Source organism: Pinus tabuliformis, chromosome 6 (assembly GCF_031772625.1).
Source record: "Pinus tabuliformis cultivar Carrire ecotype Pingquan chromosome 6, CPIR1, whole genome shotgun sequence".
NCBI lineage: Eukaryota > Viridiplantae > Streptophyta > Pinopsida > Pinales > Pinaceae > Pinus > Pinus tabuliformis.
In genome coordinates, this window is record NC_142292.1 from 2,010,036,771 (window position 1) to 2,010,056,778 (window position 20,008).

At 38.2% G+C, this 20,008-nt stretch overlaps 1 protein-coding gene across 1 annotated transcript in view; it reads right to left on the reverse strand.

Annotated features, from left to right (window-relative positions):
• Positions 1-3,028: 3,028 nt before the first annotated feature.
• HIP1 (HSP70-interacting protein 1) overlaps positions 3,029-20,008 on the reverse strand; it is a 102,790-nt gene continuing 85,810 nt past the window's right edge. Inside the window, exon 11 of the mRNA XM_089432241.1 lies at positions 3,029-3,580. Coding sequence (XP_089288367.1) covers positions 3,486-3,580 — 95 coding nt within the window. The 3' untranslated portion in view covers positions 3,029-3,485. The remainder of the gene's footprint in view (positions 3,581-20,008) is intronic.

The following is a 20,008-nucleotide window of genomic DNA, read 5'->3' on the forward strand; positions in this document are numbered from 1 at the left end:
CATTAATGTGGATAATCGATTTATTAATGGTCGTGCGTGGAAGCAAGATATGAAGAAAGTGACAAACGCAAGCAACATAAATCATAAGACATGTCGAGTCTCTCTCCGTGGGGCAATGGTTCAAATATGGGTAAGTCACCCCACTGGTGAAAATTCTGGTGGGCAAGCAGCAAAGAAAATGGAAGGTGTGTTGCAAAACAAACATGAATGTGCAAGAGAATGTTAACATAGCAAGCCCGCCTGACTACATGACAGCCACCATGGAGCACATATTATCTGTGTTGAAATGTCTAAGGGGAAATGTTGGCATCTAAGAACTAGGCTCAAATGTTTCTCATTAACCAAAAAATTGTTCTCCAAGTCAAGTTAGAAACGTTGCTAGTTAAGGTGGACATGATGGACCTTCGTCTGGAAAAATTGAAGCCATAGTCCAAACGGTATAAGAGGATGTCAATGTGGGTTTGGAAACCAAGAAGAAGTGGGATCTCATCAACTTATTGTTCCTAATCCACTGGAGCACAAAGATGAGGCACATGTTGAAGATTGTTGAGGGTCGACACCTGTAGGCTAGTTTATTTCTCACTATGACATGTATTGCAAGTATATACTAGTTATAGATGTTTCCTAGAAGATTTTCAAGCATAATCAGTTTAGAAATAGAGTAAGCAAGTAGAAACAAAAGTGTTTTTTGGATTGGTAAAAATCAAGAATTAGAAAAATCAATTGAATATGTAAAAGGACATAGCCGTGAAACCAGTTTAATATAAATACAAATCATAACCTTGAAACCAGTTTGATATAAATACAAATCAAATACAAATCATAACCTTGAAACCAGTTTGATATAAATACAAATCGCAACTCTTTTGTTGAAAAAAATAATGTTGTATACAAAATCCAACAAAAATAAGCATCCTCAAACTTAATTATATCAAGTGTAAACTGTTTTGTTGAAAAAAAAATGTTGTATACACAATCCAAAAAATATAAGCATGCTCAAACTTAATTATATTAATTTACACTTTATATTTGTATTATACACGAATATAAATAATCATGTAGAAGATTATTAACGCCTCTGGAATACAATTCTACAATTTTGATATTTAAAACATACATATAAATGGGTTAAAATAACATTCCAAATTATTTGGAAATAACAATTTAATTTAAAACCACATTAAAAATACAAAATATAACCAAAGAGATGATCAGTGTAGTTCCCCTCTCACATGGTAATTACATAACAGGATTAATCATGAAACTATCAGCCCAGCTTAGATATACATAATTTCATATTAATGAAATCAAAATATTTTTAACATGTCTCCTTTCAACTATCAAGTTTGAATATATTTAATTGCTCAATTTAATTTTGTATTAATGAAATTGGAATATCTTTTAAGATATGTCGTTTTTTAACTATTCTTTCAACTACTAACTATTCTTGACATTTATCATTTAATTTTGTATTAAGGAAATTGAAATTATTTTTTAAGCATATATGTTTTCTTTCAAAATTTATTTTTTATTTGCCATCCTTCATGTCTTTTTACCAAATTTCTGTTTAATTTGACATCCTACATATCTTTTTACATTCGGTTAAAATCGTTGTCAAACAAATAGATAATGATACTGGGAAATCACTATATTTTCTCTTAGAATTATATTTTAGTTAACCATCTTCAAAATTCCAAATTCCATGATGACATCATTTTTTCTGAAGATTATCTTTACTAAATTTGCCTAAATACTATTGTTGAACTCAACACGCAATTGAAAATGCATATATTTGTGAACTTATCGACCAAACTTGTTCCAAAACATTTTCTCATGTACAAGAGGCATAGAGTTTAGGCACACATTCATTTTCAAATAACATATAAATGGGGCTCTCTAATGTAACGAGCATAAAATGTGAGATGGATAAAACATGGTAATTTATCACAAAATTTCCAAGCTGATGACCCAGAGATACCAGATTAATAAAGATTTATTAACAAATGTTCCCCAATGTGCGAACTCATCTAGATTCTACCATTGAAAACCTGTACTGTGCAACTGTATCTCAATAAACAGCAATTGTCACCATTATATCAATATGCAGTAACAGTCACCATTAAAACACACTGAAATCTGAAGGTGAAATTTACATATTCTCTAAATAGCAATTGTGACCATTATCTCAATAGGTAGTAATAGTCACCATTAAAACCACACCTTGAAATTTAAGAATTCTCTAAATGGAAATGTCACTATTATCTCAATGCAGTTATAGTAGCCATTAAAACCACACCTAAAGAATGCAAACTGAGTTGGTAAAAACTCTCTGCAACAACCCACACAAGAATGTACTCAAAAAATTGGTAAAAGCTTCAGACCTTTAGCGACACTTTGGAAAAAGAAATCCATGGGATAGTTATGCCTCAGATATGAATACCCCCATCTGTCATAAAAAACCCCACACGAGAATGAACTCAAAAAATTGGTAAAAACTCCAGACCATTTGCCACACTCTGGAAAAAGAAATCCATGGGATAGTTATGCCTTAGATATGAATTCCCTCCTGTCCTTTTATGGCTCACTTTTCACAATAACAAAGAAAATAGGAGTCCAACTTAATAATCACATAAAGGAATTCTACATGTGAGACTGACCCCTATTTTATATTTTGTGCTTCTACGTTTTCGTGCTGGTTTCTCTCTAATCTGTAGTACCAGGCACATTTTGCGCTTGTACTAGAAGTGTCTTTAATATGTACCCATAAACAGAGATTGGAGAGTTTTTCAATGGCGCTTCTCCTTACCAATCGGGATGAACAATGAATTTCACTCGTTATCCCTAATAAAGGTACACAAGGTCCAGCACACAAACCTCAAGAACTGGTGCATTAAAAGAATGATTATTTCAGCGACCATTACTATATTCGAAATTGTCAAGACTACCGGTCTCTATATATTAAATATTTTTTCAACGTGAACCCAGGTAATTTGTAAGTATTTGCAAAGAGCAATTTTACAGAAAACCATAAACAAAAGGAGTAATTTTCAATAATTATGCTATACTCTACACTCACAAGATGGCATCATCTTGGTGGATAACTAGAAAAGGCTTAAAATATAGACATACAAATTCAGGCATAATTCAGGATGTGCACCACAGCATGTTAGCAATACAAGCCTGTGATACCATCGATAAGTCCCAGTAAGCCTCATATAATAGTCTCCTTATACAATCATAGATGATGGTGAATAAGACTTAAATACTTCGTAAACAAAAATTCAATTTTGTCTCGCAACATGCATGCATTTAAACTAAACTATCATCAGAACTTGGGAGAAAAAGACAAACTGAAAGAACCTGAGCTTCGGTATTGTTTATTTGATAAATGCCATTCGTCCAAGATGCAAAATTAATTAGCTGCTCTTAACAGGGCAACTAACCTGCTCCCAGACCAAATTAAAGACTCTGAACCAAGATACCGTTCATTTTCCAGCAAACTTGCCCATCATCTTAGCAATGACAGGTGCAATCTTTGGATTTGCCTGATACTTTGCCAAGTTTGCAGGATTCTTCATCACTGCCACGTTATATTTACAAATGAAAACAATCAGCAAGAATTTCCACACACGTCCAGGATTCTGTCACTGCCATAAAAATCTATAAATTTTAAACAAGTAAAAGAAAATCATCACAAGTTTCCCCACAACATGCAGGATTCTTCATTGCTGCAGTATGAATTTCGATAGCCAAACTGTTAAATGTTTTTGCCCACTTTTCCAGTCAATTTTGTTCAAAATCCAACAAGGATTTCTTGGAACCGTAAGTATTGTTGTCTAATTTGCAGAAATTGTGTGTCCTGGGATTTTTCAGGAGACTCAATCCATTTATACATTCAAAAACGCATTTTAAACAACCTTGCCAGAAATTATATCCCAGACAAAAGAAAAAAACTTCTAATAACCAGACTGCTCCATAAAAATTTAAACAATTAAAAAAAATAGTCAGCATAGGAATTTAAACAATTAAATAAAAATAATCAGCATAAGTTTCAACAAAGTGCAAAACAACAAGCTATAACGCATACAAGATAGAAGTCTTCTAGCACTTGAAAGTTCTTTAAATTGTTAAGAATGACAACAATTAAAAGTTTGTTACAAATGTAATTACCTCAGTAAATCTAGCTTTACTGCTTATACAGTTGTGTCACAATAGAAAGTTGTGTAACGATGTCTTCCTTTTTCAAATGTGGTTACCTGAGAAGCTGCTTGTAAGATTGGAAAGTCGTTTTTTACCTTGAATAATAAGAATTCCAATCCTTGCCCCGTGGAGGTTTCATTGACACACTGTCATGGTTTTTACTTTTACCACGTAAACCATGTAAATTCTTATGTTTATTTGTGTGATTCTGTTTCCTGTTTATTGTGCATTTTCCTCTCTTGTTTAATTATTGTTTAATTAATGTATACGGGCTCTAAATACCAACAAGTGGTATCAGAAGAAGGTTGTGAGGGCCATGAGCAGTCTGTAAGTCTATTTGCTGCACACAGGTGTTGAACCATTTAACCGGTTGGGGCTTTACGAATAGACAAGAGTCAAAAGCCCACAAACTAGCCAGTGGTGGGGAGGGGCGATAGCTTTAATCCCGGTATGGAATATAGGAGAGAGGCAATAGTGGGAGTTCGTTGAAGCGTAGAAAGTAAAAGGAGTCATTGCCTGTGCTGCTTGAAAGTTTGAAACCCAACGCTGCAAAAGATTGCAGGGCTGAAGGAAAATCCACCTGTTTGATTGCAAAAGACTGTTGGCTGAGTGGAGCCACATGGAGCCGTTGGAACTAGTGAAGTCACCAGGGCCACCCCGTCACTGAGGATTGCAGAGAAGCAACCGAGTAGGGCTGCAGAAGAGCTGCCAACTGAAGATAGAAGAGAAGCATCCGAGCTGCAGAGAAGCCTCGGAGCCAAAACTACGGCGACACTAGGCAGATTGTTGGGTACATTTTTTCTTTTTAAATCCCTGGCAGAAGTTCAAATCCGTGAACAATTTTAAAAAGAATCAAATGAAAACATGTTTTTTTTAACTTCTGGTTTTCTAGCAGAAATGATTCTGAAGAACTGAAATATTTAAGGTTCTGGGAGTTATATTTAAAGTTCTGGGAATTAATTTTTTTAGAAAAACAGAAACCCTAATGAAAAACCCAGATTTCAGGGAAACAAAATTTAAAAATAGGGGAAAACCCTAATTAAAGGATCTTTTTGGAACTTTGATAGAACCTAATCATTTAAAATTTACAATAGCCCGTTTAGGAGGAAAATTGGCAAAAATGACAAATGTGAAGTTTGAAGTGGCGAAATTCACCGGTAAAAACAATTCTGCATTGTGGAAACTGAAGGTACGGGATTTGCTGGTGCAACAAGGGTTCGCACAAAACATTAAATGGGATAAGAAAGAGACCTGCTGGCATGACAGATATGGAATGGGAGGACTTGGACCATAAGGTAGGTTGTGCCTAGTGGATGATGTTTTCAACTTCTCTTCAACATTGTTGAAGAAACCTCAGCAACAAGTTTGTGGGATAAATTGGAAACATTGTACATGACCAATGTTGGAAAGTGTAACTAGGTTCGGTATTTATAATGACATGTAATTGTGGCTTTTGTAAATGATGTAATGAAGAAAATAAAATTATTATTGTAAGCCTGGATTCATGGATTTCATGAGCAAGTGATTTTATTTTAGATGGCTCCCACTGATTTTATTTCAAAGAATTAATGTCATGTATGAAGAGCTCTTCTTGAGCATGTGTAAAATGTATATGAATCAATTAAGTGTCTAGAAAGCCCTCCAAAGACTAGCACAGTCCTCTTCTCTTGATGTCAGCCTGCAAAATGAAGTAATAACTCATGTCGGCTCACCCAAAGTGACACACCCATTCGGATGCTAACATCGGCTCATTATATGGACGAATGACTATATATACAAGGCTAGGGTCATCGCAGAAGACACAATTCAGAAGCTTGGATATCTGAGATTTTCGGTGGCAACAGTAAGTTCAGATCTCTGATTGTCAGAGACAGAATTGTGCACATCTCTCTGTAGTCTTGAACTAAGTCACCGAGTTCAGCGAATTTAATCCTTCGAATTCAAAATTCGCCAAACCTCAAAACAATTCAAACAAATTAGTTTATGTTTGCCGAACATTATACCGAGCATGAAAACGAACTTTATATTGAACACGAACACGAACACGAACAAATTCGATGAAATTCGCCAAAAGATCATTGAAGTTCATTTCAAGGTTTTGTGGTTCGGCATTTTTCCATCGTTTATAATTAAAAAAAATGGTAAGTTTGGTAACCCTAATGAATTTGAAGATAAAACTTGGTGCCACCAACCGATGAGATAATCGGGCCTTTGGGAGTTGGATAACAAGCCACCGGAAAGTTGGATAACTAGGCCACTGGGCATTTGGTATCTTCCAAAATTTCCCTGAGCCACACAATTTCTTTTGTTGCCTCAGTTGCTGCTACATATTCTGCCTCTTTTGTGGAATCTGTTGGAACTGATTGTTTGCATGATCTCCAGGAGACAACTCCTAATCCAAGACTCAGCATAACCAGAAGTAGATAGCCCAGTTTCTATGTCTCCATCGAAGTCTAAATCAGAGTATCCAATCATGCTGAAGTCGCCCACCTGTGGATACTTGAGTTCCCTTCAAGTACTTTAGAACTTTTTTGCAGCAGACCAATGTCCCTCACAAGGCTTTTGCATAATCCTGGAGAGGATAACAACGGCAAACGAAATGTTTGGTCTGGTAGTAGTCAGGTAGTTGAGACTTCCTACAAGTTGTCTATACTTTGTTGCATCCTCAAATTCTTTTCCTTAAGCGGATGTGAGCTTTAAGTTTTGTTCCATTGGAGTGGTTAGAGGATTGCACTCAATCATGCCAAACTTGTTCAACAGATCTCCAATGTACTTTTGAGATAGGAATATAGGCTACGGATGTTGCGTTACTTCAGTACCAAGATAGTAATGAACATAGCCCAAATCAATCCTTTCAAAATCTTTCCTCAATTCCTGATCCGGATTTAAGCAGGAACGCAATAGATTACAGAGATAACCATAAATACAGAGATGCAATAACCATAAACACAGAGATGCAGCGGAAATAATGCTTCATTTCATTAATGGAAAATACTGAAATATGCTTACAACCAGAAATGGAAATAAACCAGCTAGGGCGATGGTAGCTTATCTCTGAGAAGAGATGTGCGGCTACATGCCTCTGAACTGTTCCGAACTGTATTACAATGAGGCTCGAAGGCCTATTTATTGTTGAGAAACAATGGAAAACCCTTCACATCCCGAAACCTAACCCTTAGAAGATGAAACACCAAATTGTGGGCCCCGTTTGGGTAAATTGGTACATCAATTTCCCAGGGTCGTAGCTTTGGCATACGATCTCCGTTTGACGCGTATGATAGCTCGTTAGAAAGATCTATCCGAGTACTACCACTTTGGGAGACGACATGGACCCATATTGCCCCAGAATCCCAAAAAAACGTCGTTTAGGGCCTCAAAACGGCTCCGGAAGTTCAGGACCCGAAAAACTGCTAAAAATAGTAAACTGTGCTACAATTTAGGAAACTGAAAAGACTGAAAGAGACAGTTGTGGGGGTCCAAATGGGTTGGTGGGTGGCCACCAACATCCACCTGGATCAATTCCTTCTTTATGGATGCAATGTAGCTCTTATAGTTCACTGTCATCAAAAGATCATCTACATATACCACAAGATATACAACTCTTTTGCCAACTTTCTTGACAAATAAAGTTGCACCATCAAGATCATAATGTTTGTAATTGAGTTTCAGAAGATGCTCACTTAACTTTTCATATCAGGCTCGCGGTGCTTACTTGCGGCCATACAAGGATTTCACAAGTTTGCATACTTTATGTTCATGTCCTTTCACATCAAATCCTTCAAACTGGGACATAAAAACATTCTCTTTTAGATCTCCATTCAAGAAAGCAGTTTTTTACATCCATTTGATGGACTTTCCAAACGTTCAAAGCTGTTAGGGCAAAGATTGTCTAGATGGTCGCCCATTTTGCTATGGGGGCAAAGGTCTCCTCATAATCGACCCCTTCCTTCTCTGCAAAACCTTTTTGCCACAAGCATGGCTTTGTGTTTGCCAAGTGAGCCATCAGCTTTATACTTCTTGTAGACCCACTTGCAATCAATTGGTTTGGATCCCAATGGAGGATCAACCAGCTTGTGAGTGCCATTCTTTATCGAGACATCATACTCCTTTTACATCGCTTCTTTCCATTCATCATGAGAAGCGGCTTCTTTGAAGGAAGTTGGTTCAAAATCTTTAGACAAATTCAATTCACAATCATAAGAAACATCCATATCAACAGGTGAATTAGAATCATCTACATCGCCTTCATTTTGCCTAGTTGAATTTCTTGTCCCGGGCTTTCCAACCTCATCATGATGAACACTTTCAAGTGTCTTTGTCAGCCACATTGGGGGACCTTTTTGAGATGGTCCAAGCTGCTCGGTTGAGTGAGTTGGGATTGAATCAAGACTGAGTCTCCCAATTCTATCAATCATATCACTCAAAGTATCATCAGTGGTTGGAGTTTCATGTGGGGGAGAGAGTGCTTTAGGAAAAGATTCCACATATTTATCCAATATAGGAATCCCCCCTTCAAGATGTGGAATCCGATTATCAAATTCTTGAAATAATTTTGCATTTCTGAATCTATCCAAGCGATCAAGTTGCCGCTCAAAAACATTGTCAGCATTGGAAGAGATTCAAGAAAGATTACATCTCTAGATACAACAAATCTTTTATTAACTTCATCATAAAAATAGTATGCTTTGGAGGTATTTGAATACCCCAAGAAGATACACTTACAACTTCTTGCACCAAGTTTATTTATATGTACTTTTGGTATCAAGGCATAGCAGGTGGAACCAAAGACCCTGAGATGCTTTATCAAAGAAATGTGGCCATACCAGATTTCATAAAGAGTCTTGTTTCTAATAGCATTAGATGGACATCTATTCTTTACATATACAACACATAGAGTTGCATCAGCCCAAAACATCAATTTTACATACTTGAAAAACATCATGGAACGTACCATATTTAAGATTGTCCTATTCATTCTTTCAACTACTCCGTTCTATTGGGGATATTCATTCTTTCAGCTACTCTGTTCTGATAGGGATTATAAGGCACAGTTGTTTGATGTTAGATCCCATGTTGGCAAAGATAGTTTTCGAATTCATTTGACGTGTATGCTTTTCCATTATCAGTGCAAATAGAGCCAATATGAGATTGTGCATCATTTTCAATCCATGTATGAAAGTTTCTTGAATGTTTGAAAAGCATCAGATTTGTTCTTCAATAAATAAACCCAACATATTATGGTGTAGTCATCAATAAATGTCATATCATATATTTATTTCCATTTGCAGAAGGAACAAGCATTGGACCGCATAAATCTGAATGATGAGTTCAAGTTTTCTTTGTGCTCTGGAATGTGAATCATGAAAAGATTGTTTGCTATGTTTTCCTAGAATGTAAGCATCACATTGCTTAAGTTTCCTAGGAATTGTAGGCAAACCAGTAACACCATTTTTCTTCAACAAGCGAAGGTTGTCATAGTTCAAGTGTCCAAATCTAGCATGCCATAATAGACTTGATGGGAATGTACCTTCATAATGAGAATTGTATGAGAAATTTTGTGCACAAGCAGAGGTACCTTGCAACTTGAGAAGTCTTTCTTCTTCTATCCCCGTCATGACAAGTGAGTGATTTGATGCTTTTCTCACCTCAACCTTGCCATCAAACATATGAATGGAGTGTCCTCGCTGGCGAGATGTGGACCAAAGACATCAAGTTTCTCCTCAGTTGTGGGAGATACAAAACATGATGCAAAAGAAAGTCTAGAAGCCCAGGCAATTTGAGCCCTGATTGTACCAAGCCCTAATGGCTTGAGTTTTGATTTGTATGCAAAGTATACTACTCCATCAACATTGTGAGTAAATTCTACGAAAAAGTCTCCTCTGAAAGTCATGTGGCAAGTTGCTCCAGAATCAAGCAACCAATCTTTTTTCCAAGAAGCAAGTGAAGCATTAAACAAGTCTTCATTTACTCCAAAATTACGATATGTGACAACATAGTGAGCGGATCCAGGTGCTTTACCTTTCTCTTTGTCATTAGTTTTACCTTTAGGTTGATTTCTTTCCTGCTCAATTATGTCCCAAGGCAACTTGCATGTGGATGCATCATGTGATCCATCTCTATTGCAACGTATGCAATGCAAATCATACTTTTCTCCTTGAGAGTGCCTGCCCCCCCTGCCTCTGAAATTTCTTCTTCCTCTTCCTCTTCTTCTTCTACCGCCTCTTCCTCTAGAAGAATCTTGAGCAAGATTCTTCTCTCTATGTGCAAGTCACACAGCCTCTTCAAAAGACTAAGAAGATGTCTTATTCCCAAAAGCTTTCTCTCTCTCAGCAAATTTATTCACAAGGGAGTCAAAGGTAATTTCTTTGAGGTTTCCATTTGCTTGCAATGACAAGATAATTTGAATAAGTGGGATAAAGCGCCCTAACAAAAGCTATCAGAGGAATGTCCAATTCAACATTAATGACTTTGTTATCATGCATAATAGATTTTACTTCTGATGCAACAACAAGAGGATCATCATTTTGTAATTCAAGGCTGACAATTTAATCATCAGTTGAACAACTTCAAGTTCGGAGTGTAAGTCAGAGTTCCTTCAATTTTTGTAAGGCTTCCAAAGCATTTGAAAATGGTGAAATATGGCGACTCACCTCTTCATTTATAGATGCTGCAATCAAGGCATAGGCCTCATTGTTCTTATTTTCCCAAATGGCAAATTCCTTGTCTAAAGTAGGTTTTTCCGGTTCTTTGTCTCCTTCTCCAAGACAAACTCCTTTCCACAGCGCATTAAAAATGAGAGTGTGTTTGATCTTCCGCGACCATTCTGGATAGTTCTCCTTCCCGGTGAGAACCACTCCCACAATAGATATAAATGAATGCATTGTAAAATCTGTGTACTGTAGAGAACAACAAAACGAAGAAACAAAAATAATAATAATAATAATAATACTTCTGCTGCAAAATTTTACTCGTAATGGAAAAAAATCCAATTCTAATATATGGTAGAGGTATATTTGAGGGAGGTGTTATTTGGGGGAAGGTCTTATTTGGGTAGGGTTTATATGGGGTACCCCAACGTAATACCATTCACCAAGTATATGGGATGTCGTGGGACGGAGAGCAGTGTAGTGGTATAGCTAAGCTATTGCAAACAGTATGGTGGTATGAGTGCGAGGGCTACGGAAACCACGTATGGAGACAACGTTGTATATGGAGGGGTTGTCAGAGCCGACTGTGGAGGAGTTACCGCAAAGCGCATTACCACATTTTATATAAAATATTGCTACGACAATTATAAAACGCATACCATTCTGCACCATTCCGCTGCCATTCCAATACCATTCCGCTGCGCCACCCTCCACTGTGGTATGGAGGCCTGCTAGAAGCGCTTCTTGCAACTTCTTTCTATGCGTGGAGTTGGACGACGAAGGGCACTGCTTTCGACTTCAACTTTGTGGTCTTTGCGGACCCCAATGTGGTCGACAAACTCTTGATGGAGCCACAATGAAGACATACACTGTGAGGAGTGTTGAAATGTGTAACACGGAGGTGTCCGAGCGCTGCAACAGTACGTAGGAGGAGGAGAATCGAACCAAAGGCTAATGATATTGAAGTTGTTGGCGAGGAGAATACTAATAGGTAATAGTAGTTCGGGAAGGCCGAGACTCCCACGGCCTTGGTGTGGCTTGCCGCATGCAAAGTAACAAGAATTTGCAAGGCGATGTTGGCCTAGGTAGGTAGGAGGTTTGGGAGTAGCGTTGAAAATGCAATAGAATTGGACAGGGTCGTTCAACTGAAATAATTGCAGCATACCATCTCAGGAAAACAGAGTGGAATAATACTAATCCAGGACAAAGAATATGACAAACTGTAGAAATGGCAGGAGGGAGTTACAAGAGCCGGAGGAAACTAAGAAAGGATTGGCTCTGATACCATGTCAGGCCAGGAGGTAACTCCTCAAATGTGATTGTGTTTATTCATTTAGATTGTTCATAGTTATATACATGGAGTGACTCTTGGGTTTCACCTCTTGATGACTCTTCCTTTTCCATTATTTATTATTTACATTGTTTACAAATGTTCACCCAATCCCCATGATTAGGTGTCAACAGTTTAATTGCAATGTTTCTCAGCATTTTGAAGAATGGTTGTTAGATTCTGGCACTTCTCATCACATGAGTCCGCACAGAAACTAGTTCACTTCATATCAGGCTTTGAATGGCAGTTGTGTGTTTATGGCTAATGATGTACCTTGTCAAATTGTTGGGGTTGGAAATGTCAAAATTAAAATGTTTAACAATACCATTAGAACATTGAATGATGTTAGACTACCTAAGTTGAAAAAGAATTGGTTTCTTTGGGAGTATTGGATTTGGAAGGTTACAAATTTACAAGTCAAGGTGGAGAGTTGAGAATTTCAACATGCACTCTTGTTGTTATGAAGGCAGAGGAGATCGAAAACCTTTACAGACTAGGTGGTGTTAATTTTCCATGATTCTGGTGTCTAGGATAGAATATTACATCACTGACGCTACCAAACCAAGAATCACAATGAAGCTACTTTACACAGCGAAATATAAACAACAATAAATCTACTAGTGCACAAAATATAGACCACTTTTTACACAATTTTGTACTGTAACCGAACTTTGTTAAATTAATCGAACTGAATAATACAATAGTCTAGGGCTCTCGTACAAGGGATAACGGCCCTCAAATATCCACTAAACAAAAATACAAAACTGGAGCTTGGTATCAAACCATTAACAACCAATCTACCCTCAACAAGATACTCTAACCATCTGGTCGTAGCACACTCTTTCAGCTCCTCTTGATCGTACCTTGTACCTGACTAGTTCGTCGACTCCCAATCTACATCACTGCCTCTATCAACAATCCAAGTCCATCTAGCCACTGAACCTCGGCTATCCAATTTGCTCTCTCATTAATCGTTCATCCATCAATGCATCAACACATTGAGACTCATGTTGAGTTGTTCACAACTCTGTTTGTGAACAACTCACAACTGCCCACTGTTGCTCCTCAGCTACTCAGGGACTTCAACCTACTATAATATTTCTGCACTGCTTGAATGAAGACTAACATAAGGCGCAGAGGGCTACCACCTATCACCAACGAATGTCCCATCTCCAATGATGAACACGAGCTGCATCAAACTACTCCTCTGGCTTATCAGACCTATGAGCTCCACCCGCTGCCTCTCCTAGTCTTGCACTTGGTCCACTCTCACGTTGCCCTCCAACAGACCATGAGAGACCAATACTTGTTGTAGCATCTACTCCTAGTTAGGGCATCCAACACTTATGAAGCCCTTCCTCTTGGTTGCCAACAAACTTCTCCTAGGACACTCATTCCCCTGCAAGTCCCATCAACTCAAGAGGACAATTGTACTTGTTCTACAACCTTTTGTTGCTCCTCTTGACATGACACATAAGTTGTTGATGTAAGCTGCTCCTCTAGATGTCCTCAAAATTGTTGTCCAAACTTTTTTTGGTATAGCCTCATCCCTATCAACAGAACACATCAACCAACCATACCTTTCTTTGTCCTAGACTTTTGTGCATTGTTGTGATGTCAATGGATTGTTTAGGGCTTTTAACAGTCATTTGTCAGCTCTTCCTTCACCTCCAAAAGACCTCCTACAATTGCAGCCTACTCTTCTCAAGTTTTGTCCTCAAAATGCTCCACTTACGAGCTAATACGAACCCCAAGAAACCTTTCTTAGCCCTCCTGTTCAAAGAAACAAGGCCTGCAGCCTAGCCATGTCACCCAACAACTCTACTGCACCCAATTTCAATGGCTAGATTACCTGTGGCTTACCAGTACAGTCAATTAGGAGTTGCGGCCTGCTTGGAGGATGAGATAACACACATAAATTAACCCAAAATACAACTCAAAACTCTCCTAAGGCATGCAGTTGCCTCTTTGCACTAGCTCGGACCTCCTAGCCCATCAAGAAGATGTCAAAATGACCTTTCTCCACCTCGGACTTGTCCTCCTAGGCTGTGACTAGCTTCAGACCACACAAACTATGTGATTGTTGCACTTGGATAGTCTAAAAATGAACTCCAACACCTTATATTTATACCAAAAATAAGGGTTCCCAAATGTCTTTTGGCACATTCATTCTCAAGCCTACATGACTTATGTGCCAAAAGACCCATCCTTGAACTTCAAAAATTCATATCTCCACATAGACAACTCGGAATTCGATGATTCTTGATGCATTGGATTCCTCTCATCATCCTCTATCATCTCCATCCATTGGATTCGTCTCATCATCCTCTATCATCTCCATCCATCACATGTCTAGTGGGCCTCATGGATTCACACCCATAAGATCGGGTGCAAATCCCACACCTTGGCTTCCATGCCCACAATGCTCTATTGTGGCGCTCCAACCTCCAAACCCCAAACTCTAGGGCTTGGAGTACCTCCCAAGCTATCAAAAATCAATAAAAGTACACAAGACAATGAGGCAACGACTACATCTAAGGAGGCTAGAGAAGAAACTTGCATATGGCATCAGCACTGGGTCACATGAGCGAGCAGGGCCGCCTTCAAGAACTAATGAATCGCAAACTACTTCCTAATTTGAAATCATTGAGTTTGGATTTTTGCAAACACTGTGAATTTGGAAAGCAATGTGGACAAAAATTTAAAGCTGGTAGTCATAATAGTAAAGGAGTTTTGGATTATATTCATTCTGATCTCTAGGGACCATCCCATACAGTGTCTTACGGAGGTGCATCCTATTTTGTAAATTTTTTGATGACTACTCCAGGAAAGTTTGGGTTTATATGATAAAAAGAAAGGTTGATTTAATTAATGGTTTTAAACAATTTAAACCTATGGTGTAAAAGAAAACGGGCAATACAATTAAATATTTAAACACTGACAATGGCAGTGAATTTACGTCCTTAGAATTTGAAAAATATTGCAAGGATGAAGGGATTGTTAGACACAAAATTGTTCTCTATACTCGTCAGCAAAATGGCATTGCAGAACGTATGAACAGGCTCTTCTGGAAAGAGCTAGAAGCATGATTAGCAATGCTAATCTACAGAAGGAGTTGTGGGTAGAAGTAGTATCCACTACTTGTTATTTGGTAAATTGATCACCTCCATTTGCTATTAATTGTAAAATTCCTAAAGAAATTCGGTCAGGTCAATGTTGTGATTATTCATATTTAAGAATTTTTTGTTGTAATGCCTATGCTCTTATTCCAAAGAATCAAAGTTCTAAGTAAGACCCAAAAGCAAAATGTTGTCTTTGTTGGGTGTGACAATGCAGTGAAAGGATATAGGTTGTGGGATCCTTCTATGCATAAGATAATCATTAGTATAGACATAACATTTGATGAAACTTCTCTTCTAAAAGTCGATATTGAAATATTTGAATAGGAACAGGTGTCGCTAAATCAACAAATTCAGTTGGAGACTCAGCCTTTTTCGGAAAGTCAGAAGGAAGGATAAACTTTTGCAGAAAAAGGTGAAGAAGATATAAAGGAAACTATAGAAATCCAACAACCAGTCACTCTTAGGAGGTCTACAAGGGAAAGACAGACACCAAATAGGTATGAAGATTTTGCTTCATCTGTTGCGATGAAAACTTAGGCTAGGGAACCTTCTTGTTATCAAGAAGTAATGGATGATGTGGATAGTGAAGAGGGAAGAAGGCTATGGATGAGGAAATGGATTATTTAGCCAAGAACAAAACCTGGGATCTTGTAGAACTTCCTAAAGGGAGAAGTGTTAGTCAGATGTAAATGGGTCTTCAAACTGAAGAGAAATATTGGTGGAAGTATTGAAAGATATAAGGCAAGGTTGGTAGCAAAAGGGTACTCTTTGTAGAAGGTACTGACTTTCATGATTTTTTTGCCATGTAGGAATTTACAGGGTAAGTTCCTCAGATACAACACCAAAGGACAGCGCTCACACACAGATCACAGATCAATACACCAGTATTTTGACGTGGTTAAAACCCTCAAAGAGGGAAGCAGTGCACGACCTGAGCCAACGCGGCCACTTCAGGCAATTTATTAATAAAAGAATGAAATTTTACATAAGCTTCTCTCATGAACAGTTAACCTACAAATGACCCTCCATGCTCTTTAAATAGACATCATGGACCAATCGAGTGTTAAGCCACGGATCAAGTGTCGATAGTACCGAGGAGAGAATGAACCGTCAGATCACTACATATCGTGACCGTCGGATTGTAAGTTACAAAATGTACATAGTAAAGAAACACACTTTACCTAACTCTATACTAGACCAAGTTATACTTAACTATTTCCTATGTGTCGGAATATACTAACATCCCCCCTTAGAAACAACTTGGGATAGGATTGAAGGATTTACAAATATGACACAATAGGAGAAGGAAGGAGGCACTAGAGCCTATCCCCCCTTAGTGACAACTTCCTGAACTCCAACCATAAATCGAAGTTTAGTGAACTTCGCCTCTGTGAGAGCCTTTGTAAAGACGTCTGCAACTTGATCATCTATTGAACAATATTGCACTTCAAGAACATGGTCGTGGATGAGCTTTCTGATGAAGTGCATGCGCAGTTCAATGTGTTTGTTGCGCTGATGTTAGACTGGATCTTTGCATAGTTGAATGGCACTTTGATTATCACACCAAAGTGTAGTCAGATGTTGCTGTTGAAAGCCAAACTCTGACAGGATCTGACGAAGCCACAAGGCCTCCTTACTAGCTTCTACGGCACCACGATACTCTGCTTCTACTGAAGAAAGAGAAATGGCACTTGTTTCTTGCAAGCCCATGTAATAGGTCCTGAACCAAGAGTGAACACATAACCTACAGTGGACCTCCGATCATCAGGGTCACCAGCCCAATCGTAATCAGTGAAACCAACCAATATAGGAGCTGCTTCGGCACTGTAATGAATCCCAAACTGAAATGTATCTCGAACATAACGAAGTATTCTTTTAGCTGCTTTCCAATGAATTTCATGTGGGTTTTGCATAAATCGAGCTACAAGGTGAACAGCAAAGGAAAGGTCAAAACGAGTATGGGTTAGATACAAAAGTTTTCCTACAAGTTGACGGTATAAGGTAGCATCAACTTCAAGAGAAGTACAAGCGACTGAAAGTTTGACCCCAGACTGAAAGGGAGATGGGGCTGGCTTACAGTCTTCCATGTGAAAATGGTGTAGAATATCACAGGCATACTTGGACTGGGAAAGGGAAATACCTTCCTTGGGTTGCAAGACTTTGAAGACCAAGAAAATAATGTAAGTGTCCTAAGTCTGTCATTTCAAACTTCTTTTTAAGGCTAGACTTCACATGGTTTATAAGGTTGGGATCACTACCAGTCAGGATAAGATCATCAACATAAAGAACAAGAACGATAAGAGACTTGCCCACTTTCTTGGTGTAGACAGTATTTGTTAGAATGACACCTAGAAAAGCCATTTTCTAAAAGAAAGTTATCCATTTTGGCATACCAAGCTCGAGGAGCTTGCTTGAGACCATAAAGGGATTTCTTAAGCCGACATACAAGGCCGGAGTCTGTTTGTATAAAGCCAATAGGTTGTTCCATATAGATTTCTTCATGCAAGTCCCCATGCAAGAAGGCAGATTTAACATCCATCTGGTGGACTTCCCATTTGAAAGAGGCAGCAAGGGAAAGAACAAGGCGGATAGAGTTCATTTTGGCAACAGGGGAGAAGGTTTCAATATAGTCAATGCCTTCAACTTGTGAAAAGCCCTTAGCAACAAGACGAGCTTTACGTTTATCAACTTTCCCATCTAGTCCATACTTGGTTCTGTAAACCCATTTGCATCTAACAAGTTTTCGTCCCTTTCGTAGAGGAACAAGATCCCATGTATCATTTGCCAATAATGAATGATATTCTTCATTCATAGCTGCTTCCCAATCTGGATGGCCTGAAGCTTCTGCAAAGGTGCCAAGATCATAATTTACTGAAGCTTGAGCCAGTAAAGAAGAGGCTCTATCAAACTGAGAACGTGTACGTCGCTGATCTGTAGGATCACCGGCAAGATCACCTGCTGCATCCCGAGTAGCTCGGACCCATTTTGGAAGCTGAGGAACTGAAGGAGGATCCTGAGAAGGTGGGGGAGGATTTTCATCCTCGCTTTCATCATTTGAAGAAGAAATATTTTCAAAAGGAGAAGAGATAGGGAGAGGTTGCACATCTGTCGAACTACGCTCGTACGTCGATATATTTTCAGCAAACTTTACATCTCTTCTAATGATAACATTTTTGGACTTAAGTGGAATAAGTCTATATCCTTTGACATCTTCAGAATATCCAACAAAAACACATTTTTCACTCTTAGGTTCTAAAGCTTGATGTTTCTCATCTGGAATATGGGCCCATGCTTCACTTCCAAAAACACGAAACTGACTTACATCTGGTTTAATTGAGCTCCATGCTTCTTCTGGAGTGATATTCTTTAAAACCTTAGTAGGAGTGCGATTTATTATGTAATTTGCACAGTTAATTGCTTCTGCCCAATAATTAAGACTAAGTCCTTTAGATTGAAGCATACAATTAGCCATTTCCTTTAAGGTGCGATTCTTCCTTTCAGCTACACCATTTTGTTGTGGAGTATATGGAACAGTATGTTGCATTTGAATTCCATTCTCAGTGCAAAAGTTGATGAATTTGTTGTTAACATATTCCCCGCCATTATCAGATCTTAGCTTAAGAATTTGATGTCCAGATTGTTTTTCAAGAACATGTTGAATACTTCACTTTTGAGTTTTAAGAAGTATACCCAAGTGCGTCTGGAGAAATCATCAATGAAAGTTAAGAAATACTTGTAGCCAGAGAATGAAACAACTGGAAGTGGACCACATAAATCACTATGCACGAGCTGTAAAGGGGCTGAGGCGTGCCAAGAGGCACGTTTTTCAAAACTATCCCGATGATGTTTTCCGAGTACACATCCGAAACAAACACCATCTCTGCAAGATACCATTGGAAGACCTGTCACCATATTTTCTTTACATAGATTCTGAAGGGAGCGATAGTTTAAGTGACCAAATCGTTCATGCCAAAGTTTGCTCACTTCATCATTATGAGCAACAAATACCGAGGGAAGATTTGTTGACCCAAAGTTGTGAAACTTATACAACCTTGTAGAATCATCAGCAATGCCAGTAGCTAAAATCTGTCTAGGATCTCTTAGGTCCTTAATTACAACATCGTGAGGTGAAAATTCAACAATTTTACCTTCACCTGAATGAGTTATCTGATATACAGATAGAAAGTTGCAGGATAAGGTTGGAACACATAATACATCATTAAATTGACCATTGTCTATATGAACAGTTCCAGTCCCTACAACACTAAGAGATCTATCATCACCAACATATATATTTTTGGTGTTACAATCATTTAAAGAAGAAAACATGGCTTTGTTTTTGGCCATGTGATAAGAAGCTCCAGAATCAATGAGCCATTCATGAAAATGAGAAGAAGAAGATACATTTAGTGCATAGCCAGACCAAGATGCTTGACAACCACATGCAGAAAGTGTTATTCCTGAAGATGAAGTTGAAGTTGAAGAGTGCTCCAAATGGTTGTTATGCTTCTTCATTGCTGCTTCCAAGGCTTCCATCTTCTTAAAGCATTTGAATTCTAAGTGGCCATCTCAATTATAAAAGTTGCAATGTCTATCAATCTTCTTCCCTTTGTTTTTATTTGTCTTATCATTTTGTTGAAATGATTTTTCATTTTAAGGCTGAAATTGCTTAGGACCCTTGTTTGGTTTAGGACCATTCCTTTTAGGAT